Source organism: Primulina huaijiensis, chromosome 8 (assembly GCF_012295235.1).
Source record: "Primulina huaijiensis isolate GDHJ02 chromosome 8, ASM1229523v2, whole genome shotgun sequence".
NCBI classification, from domain to species: domain Eukaryota; kingdom Viridiplantae; phylum Streptophyta; class Magnoliopsida; order Lamiales; family Gesneriaceae; genus Primulina; species Primulina huaijiensis.
The window spans coordinates 1,845,949-1,853,819 of record NC_133313.1 but is presented as its reverse complement, the minus strand read 5'-3'; the positions used below and the strand labels follow the sequence as shown (position 1 = coordinate 1,853,819).

The 7,871-nt window shown below is 35.4% G+C and overlaps 1 protein-coding gene across 6 annotated transcripts; it reads right to left on the bottom strand.

Annotated features, from left to right (window-relative positions):
• Nucleotides 1-2,205: 2,205 nt before the first annotated feature.
• LOC140982995 (probable disease resistance protein At4g27220) lies at nucleotides 2,206-7,622 on the bottom strand. 6 transcript variants are annotated; one of them, XM_073449828.1, is made up of 5 exons: nucleotides 7,496-7,622; nucleotides 4,050-7,314; nucleotides 3,143-3,640; nucleotides 2,623-2,740; nucleotides 2,206-2,543 (listed from the first exon to the last, which is right to left on the bottom strand). In XM_073449828.1, the coding sequence occupies exons 2-4, from the start codon at nucleotides 7,035-7,037 to the stop codon at nucleotides 2,624-2,626; spliced, it is 3,603 nt and encodes a 1,200-aa protein (XP_073305929.1). In that variant the 5' UTR covers nucleotides 7,038-7,314; nucleotides 7,496-7,622; the 3' UTR covers nucleotides 2,206-2,543; nucleotide 2,623. The 6 variants fall into 6 exon arrangements, with proteins under 6 accessions (XP_073305929.1, XP_073305931.1, XP_073305928.1 ...); XM_073449830.1 differs by having other exon boundaries at nucleotides 2,206-2,740; nucleotides 4,050-6,533; nucleotides 6,570-7,314; XM_073449827.1 differs by having other exon boundaries at nucleotides 2,206-2,740; nucleotides 4,050-7,294; nucleotides 7,492-7,622.
• Between the last annotated feature and the right edge of the window lie 249 nt (nucleotides 7,623-7,871).

The following is a 7,871-nucleotide window of genomic DNA, read 5'->3' as shown; positions in this document are numbered from 1 at the left end:
AGTTCAATTCACATTGATTGCAAGGAGTGCAATTATTGAGAGAGAGATTGTTGGGTGCAATAATTGTCCCTGTTTGATAGAGCGGTCGAACCGTGGTGCTTGAGCTGCTGTGCGGTTTAAAAGATTTGAGTTGCACCATTACCACTAGCTATAGTTTTGGTAAAACGGTAAGAGCTCGGTCCTATACCGTGAGAAAACATAACTAAAATTTCTTAAAATAGAAAGATATATGATTAAAATTGAAATTTTATAATATAGAGAAAGCGAAGAAATAAATTTACATTACAAAAAAATTTAAAATTTTACATTTACATTTGGCACGAAGATGAACATTTTTCCATTATAAGAAATCAAATTAACCAAAAAAAGTGTATCCATCCAACCGAATTAAATATATTTGATTTGTGAGAACATAAATATGTATTTTCTTTTGATGGAAGTCTGGCAGCATGTGCATATGATCCAAGGTAGACCCATTAAATCCTGGAATCAAGTGCTATTTTTGTTTTAAAATTAATAAATAACAATAATAATATGTAAGAAATATATAACTTTATAAATGGATTATTCACAATTTAATTTTGTGATGTGGACCAATTCTGCGTGTGTCTCCCTTATCCCATAGCCTGTCAAGCATTATAGCCAACAGAGTTCGTGTCCCAACATGAAGTATATCAATAGCTTGTGTTGATTCCATCAGATCGTGGATCAAAAGTATGCGTGATTAGAGATGGCAATTTTCCCATGAGAAAACCCCGAAACGTGGACAAGATCTCCGATTTTTTCGAGTTCGAGTTCGGAACGGGTATGTTGGTACTATTCTCATCCTGAGCTTGCCCCGAAAATAATAATAAATCAATATAATGATATTATTATTTTCAATTAATATTGATATTATCATTAATAATAATATATGATAATACGTTCAGATTCTGAGAATCCCCAAACTCGTCCCCGCCCCGCTCCATTATTATTTTTTAAACGTGGATATATATTTGATCCCTGTGAGTTAGGGGATTCCCCAAACCTGAAAAATGGGTATAAGGACGAGGATGAAATTCGGGAACTAAGATGGAGATAGGGATGACAAACATACTCTGTCCCACCCCGTTGCCATCTCTATGCGTTCTCCTACGTAATTCGGGTCCTCATCCCTTCCCCATGACTGCTTGCACTGAAGTAAGAAAGTCCGAAACAACCATAAACATTCGGAGGCCCCTCGCTTGTGCAAAATAGAGGCTTTCTTAAATAGCTTGAAGCTCGTCATCCATCATAGACTATGGTGCTTGAATTCTCCTCCTTGAAAAAAAACAAATTAATTTGTATAGCCATTGTACATTCTCATATGGTTCTCTGGAATTTCTTTAGAGCCTATTGGAAAATTTTTATGCATTGTGTCATTTCACTTATTCGCACTAAATAACATGCCAATGAATCCCTTTATCTTTGCCATTGAACCTCCCAATCAAATTTGTTGTAATACTCACAATCAACATTATGAAGATCCCATTGTATTCCAGAATCTTGTAGTATTGGTCTTGATAACCCCAATTTAGTGCTTATTCTGGAACTAGTAAAAAGTAAAAATTAGTTCAACACTCGATATATTGACTCGTTTATTATGGGGGTATTATACCCTCAATCCAACAATCACAGTTGATCCATTTATTTTTATTTGCTTTTAAGCATCAATCCCAAATATTTGGACCAATGGTGACATTTATATATGACGTGGACGTAATATCCTGACTACGATGTCTCATTAACCGTGTTCCATTCAAAATTATGAAAGAAAATTTTAATTTGTAACTAAAAAGTCTCCATTAAAAGTATAAATTACACATATGACATAGAAAAACATATATTTCATATATTTTTTTCATAATCATAGACCGGACAATAAATCCAACCAACCACATTTAGGTGCTATTGTAAATAATATGTAAATTAATGAGTTATTTGTATTCACATCCCTATACTTTATGCATTTGACATTTATCCAGTTTTTGAAGTGTAAAAACTATAACATGTAAAGGGAAGTGAGTATCGTTAATGAGACGAATGCAAATTACACGTAAATTAATTATGTGTAAATTTTATGTACACCCATGGTATAAATTCAAAAACACAAAAAAGAACATATATAAAATTAATTTAATCAACCTTAACCCCATGCAAATGTAGTAAATGTTTTTTATTTTAACAATAAAATATTTCAGTTGAAACATGTGTATCTTAAAATTGTAACAAAACCGATGGGAGAGAAATAAAAGGGATGACATTTGTCATGACACATTAAGGCATTCAACCTTTATAAAACAGTATAGATATACCATTTTTTTGAACTCCAAAAATTTCTCAATACTTCAGGACTATACCTCCCTCTTGGAAAAATGGGTCTTTGATCAACTAGAAAGAATAGAGAAATACTAATGCCAAATCGAAGCTCTCAAACTTCTCGACTGAAAGTTTCAAATACCATGATTTCCATCCTCTTTACAGGTTCAATGTAAGTTTCAGCACCAAAATAAATTGGCAACAAGCTAAAACGTGTATCTAGAATCATGAGTCAATGTTCCTTTCACTAGCAAAACATAAACAAATCAATTTGAATACCATCACCTCACATAAGATTGTTGTTGCTGCTCAGTGTCGTTTCCTCGCCTTCTATCTGTTTCTTATCCTCATGCTTCTCATCATCATTGTGCTCATCCTTGTTCTCATCATCGTTTGCATTCTGCTACATATTATCGCATTTAAACTAAACGACAAGGATCGGGCAGCAGTTGCATAATAAAACAAATTTAGGATTTAAGCTATCATAACGAAACGTAATTACAATCATATTACCAAATAAAAGGCATAATATTGAAAGAAAAAATATACTCTTGACATATTACAATAATAAAAATGCTAACTTATCAAAACAATTAATTCAACACATGTTAAATATACAAGTCCAGTACATTAAGGGAACAGAGCATAAACATTAGTATAATTATGAAGACAAAATATAAAGAGTGGTCGTACTTTTTTTAGTGAAACAAAAGCAGAAAATCGTTCTAAGATATGCAACATATGAACAACAAATATACATTGTAATAAGATGATAGTTATGTATTGGCTATTCATAGAAACTTACCTTAGTACTTATGAAATGATGTATACCGCCGTTCAAGTCTTTTATTTCAATGTCCTCGCAATTTATCTTGAACTCGTGTAATTTTGGCGTACTTAACGATCCCAAAGTGAAAGTTTTCATCAGGGGGCAACCAACTATTTGAACATGGACAAGTGATGGTAACTCAAATGCGTGCGTCCATTGGCAAAAACCTCTCAACTTACAATTGTCGATAATATCCAAATATTCCAGATTAGGAAAGACAGAGTTAGCAGTTAGATGTGTCACATCTTCAATCACGTCAATCATCTCTTTGCAATAATATATATCTAATGACTTGAGATTAACAAGAGCTTTTGCAATTGAAGATGATATTAAGTTTCTGATGCCGTCAATTTTATATATAACCAATCTCTCAAGATTATGAAAGAAACTAATTGGGATATGGGTACACCATATCTTGCTTATTTTATCTGGAAAGTGAATGAGATGAAGTTCCTTCAGGCCAATAATTTCAACCTGCCAAAAATTGAGAAATTAAATGACAATTCATCGATTGCTCAAAATGAAAGCATTTTAATCTAAATGTAGAATCCAAATATACGTAATCAAAATTGTAAAACATAACCACTTCGCATTTTGCTAGCAAAGGTTAAATTACAAAAATATCAACAATTTATTTGCTGATGTATGTATAATAAACAATCTATTTTTTGATGCAACAATTCATAAAAACAAATCTCAAAGAAATTCTATTTTAGCAATTGCCATGATTATAAAATAAAAACAAAAACCAGTAAATGAATCTTATACATATTGCTACTACTATTCAAACCCAATAACAATGAAATATTCGTTTCTCGATCTGTATATTAGCATCTGGACACATATAACGTTATATTATTTAAAATACGAAGAAAAGACGTACCTTTTTATTGCAAAAGAAATGAAGAGAATTATGGTCGTGGGTGGGTTCTGAATCTATTGCCACAAAACTATTCAGCCTTGGCAAATTTCCAATCCACAACACTTCCAGCTTTGGAAACTTGATGCTTTCAGCACCTCCGTAGAATGTTGTCAGGCATGGTAGTTTGTTTAGTCTAAGTTCCCTCAATTCTTGGAATATGATATGGTGATTTCCATCATCCCTAAATATTTCTTCTATATTGTCAGAATTACGAACGTCGACATTCTCAATCATGCCGCCGGTTGGGCATTGGTCTATTTTGGTTCGGAGCTTTGGGCAGTATTCGATTTCTAGTTCTATCAACTGAGGGAATTTTATGATTTCAACTCCTTGGGTGAAAGATAAAAGGTTTGGCAGATCGAACAGTTTCAGTCTTTTCAACTTTGGGAACTCGATAATAGAAGCCTCTGTGTTGCTTTCCATTTCATTCCACAACAATTGTTCAATCGTATCACATGAAAGTATTTCCAGGCTTTGAAGTTGTACAAGACTCCTTGCTGTTGCCATTGAGAAGAGATATCGTAGATTGGGACAAAAAAAAATGTATATGGATTTGAGGTTGACCAGTGAAACATTCTGATTTGTACTCTTCCACAAATATTCCAACTTGGGAAGACGTTCAACAACTAGTGATTCTAGAGTTCGGAAGGAATTGGATCCCTCTAGAATTGTACCATTAATTATCTCTTCCAACACTCCGAGTTCACTCAGCTCCAGGTGCTCCAACATGGGGAATTTCCAATCGATTGCATTCATCAATTTCTCCACCGTTGAACAATTTTTAAATACGAGCTCCCTCAAGCTTTCAATCTCACCTAGATTAAAATCGTTTGAACCATCTCCACGTAATTCTAGCGACTGGGTGTTCTTTCCTAGTTCCCGAATCCAATTTCCTACTGTCACGTCTCTCGGTAATTGGAGTCCGATACTTCTCTCATGCTTCATGTCTTCAAATAAAAAAGGGTCCTCACAAGCACGTATTCGATATCTTCTTAACCGCTTTGAAAGCAATATCTCTTGGGCGAGCAAGTTGGGATCAAATATAGCAATCTCCAAGCAAGTCAAATTGCTGAGAGACTCAGGTTCTGAAAGACTAGCATTCCTTTCTTCGCTTACATTTCCCTTTGCTTCCCATTTGTTAAAGCAATCAACTATCTTCAATTCCTCCAACCCAACCAAGCTTGATATGACACCAGTCACTATTCTTTTGAGTTTCTTGCAATCCCTTAATTCTAATAATCTTAGAGATTTCAATTTCCCAACATCTGCTGGTAACTCATCAATTTTGTTACAGTGCCAGACACGAAGAATTTCCAAACTTGCTAACTCGCCAACAACAGATATGTCTTTAACCTTGCAATAATGCAAGTGCAACTTTCTAAGTTTTTTAAGGAAATTCAGAGATGATGGAAGTGATTGAAATTTTTGATTTGAAAAATACAAGACTGTCAGCTCCTCCATTTTTTTAAAACAAATATCATTGACATCAAATCCTTCGGGAAATTCATAATAATTGGAATTCAAAAGCATCAGGATACGAAGATTTGGAAAATCCAACCCAACTGGAAGCTTGGCATTGGCAATATTTGAAATTTCCACTGACATCCAATTGCAATTGCGCGATGAATCCATTGAGCACACATTCAAAAACCCTTGCTTTTCTTTTGAACCAATGAAAATAGCCACATCACGAACAACATCATGCATTTTTACCTCTTCTTCATCGCTACCAGTCATCAATAAAAAACGACTTCTAAGCCTCTCCAATAAATGATATGTTCCGTTTCTTCCATCTTCAATATTGTAGTTTCTCTCAAACATGCCTAACCCAAAGCTGAGCAAAGCCAAGTCCTCAATCCGGATGTTATAATCTTCGGGAAACAAGCAACATAGCAGGAAAAGGGACTTTTCACTTTCAGTTTCCAAGAAATCGTAACTAAGTTTCAGAGGCAAATAAACATTTTCTAGAACTTGCGGGAAATTCGTTGGGTTAGCTCCTCTCAGTTGTAAAAGTGCATGTTCCCAGGTCTTCATATTTTTATTTTTCAGAGCTTTACCAACGGTTGCAAGCGCAATTGGCAAACCTTTGCATTCTGCTGCGACTTTTTCTGCTATGGGACGCAGATGTGAAGCATCCACGCAATCACCAGATTTCTCTCTAAAAAGTGTCCAAGCTTCTTTTTTGTCTAAGACTTGTATTTCAATAACTTTATCGGCTCCCATTTCTTCACATACATCTTTGAGTCGAGATGTCAAAATAATTTTGCATCCTCCATAAGGAACTCCTATATCCTCCGGCTCAAAGCTTTTCCAAACATCATCAAATATTATGAGTTTCTTCTTCGAATCCATTAGCCTGGTGCGCAATTTATGCGCTCTACCAGCCAAAGTATCCTCGCTCAAACCCAAACCTAATATTTCTGCAATTTGCTTCTGAATTTTAATCTCGTCACTTTGTTGACTGACAACTACAGTGACAACCTCATCAAATTCTTTTCTCACCCTATCCTCAATTCTTCGCACCATAGTTGTCTTCCCAACACCTCCCGCGCCGCAAATCGCTATCATGCGGACGTTGCCATCTTTCAAAGACTTGATGATGTCTTCCTCCATGATTTTTCTCGATTGAAACTCCAAATTTGGTGGACGACAGATAGGTACCATTGCTGCCGGAGGGGGGGGATCAGCAATCCTAAGCAAATTTCCTTCTTCTCGTAGTTTAGCGATGCCTTCTGCTGTTTCTTTGGCATTCTTTCCCACCGAGTACCGCGGGATTATATTCCATAGCTTAAGATCATCGCAGCCTTGCAAAATCCTCGTCGCCTCCTCAAGCTTCTGAGAGCCTTCATTTGACCAATTTTGGACATCAGTCGTAGGAATCTCGGCACGAAGCCGAGCCTCTTCAATATTTTGGTTCCTATTGCTCATTTCCCTTTCCAAACGACCCATTTCCTCCCTCAGGCCTTGAACATTTCCGTCGAAGCACCACCAATAATCAATATGGCGCTTGACGGGAGGGCAAAGGGCCTCAGTAACTATGCATTTTGCAACTTCTTTAAGCGGATTTAACCAAGAGTCTGCCGTTAGCAAACGACTGAATGGAGATGGAAAATCCTATGTGAATCTGCTTCACTACGTTGACAAGACCCAGAAGCAAAACCAATTACAAATAGAGCAAAGTCAACATATTAAAAACTGCAATCCTTCTTCGTGTTTTTCCTCGAATCTGAAACAGAGAAGGCAATGAGATTAGAGACGGGGGTTGACTAATTGCACTCTTCCTACACTTGAATCCATCTATATCAGCACCAAATGGTCCCTAATTAAAAATCCAATGAAAAAAATGAAAGGTACATTTGAGGCATTTTAACATCAGAATGAACGAGAGATTAATGCAAGGAACTCACTCTGCTGCGATCATGACCGAAGGAGTACTGCTGGAACAGATTATGGTGCATGAGAGATTGATACCATTTTCTTCTTCTGCTTCAGTAATCCTTGATTTGTTTTGGGCAGGAAGATAATCAACTCCGATGGGCCAATTCCTTTTCATTTCCATAATTATTTACGAATATATATATATATATTTAATATTATTTTACTGTGATAAACAGTGGATTGATAAAATATTATTCAAATTAGGAAACTGACATTTGGATTTAATAAATATCAACAACATACAATATCTTTCCATTATCATCACCATCATCATTATAATAATATAAACAAGTTTCCTATTATTGTTATTGGGAAAATCAGAAACTCCGTAAATTCATTGAATCC

Excerpts from the sequence above, each read along its gene's own strand:
- LOC140982995 (XM_073449827.1), bottom strand. The coding sequence starts at position 7,037 with ATGGGTCGTTTGGAAAGGGAAATGAGCAATAGGAACCAAAATATTGAA. Across the intron at positions 3,641-4,049 it reads ATTTCTTTTGCAATAAAAAG|GTTGAAATTATTGGCCTGAA; the intron begins GTACGTCTTTTC and ends AATTTTTGGCAG. Across the intron at positions 2,741-3,142 it reads ATCATTTCATAAGTACTAAG|CAGAATGCAAACGATGATGA; the intron begins GTAAGTTTCTAT and ends GATAATATGTAG.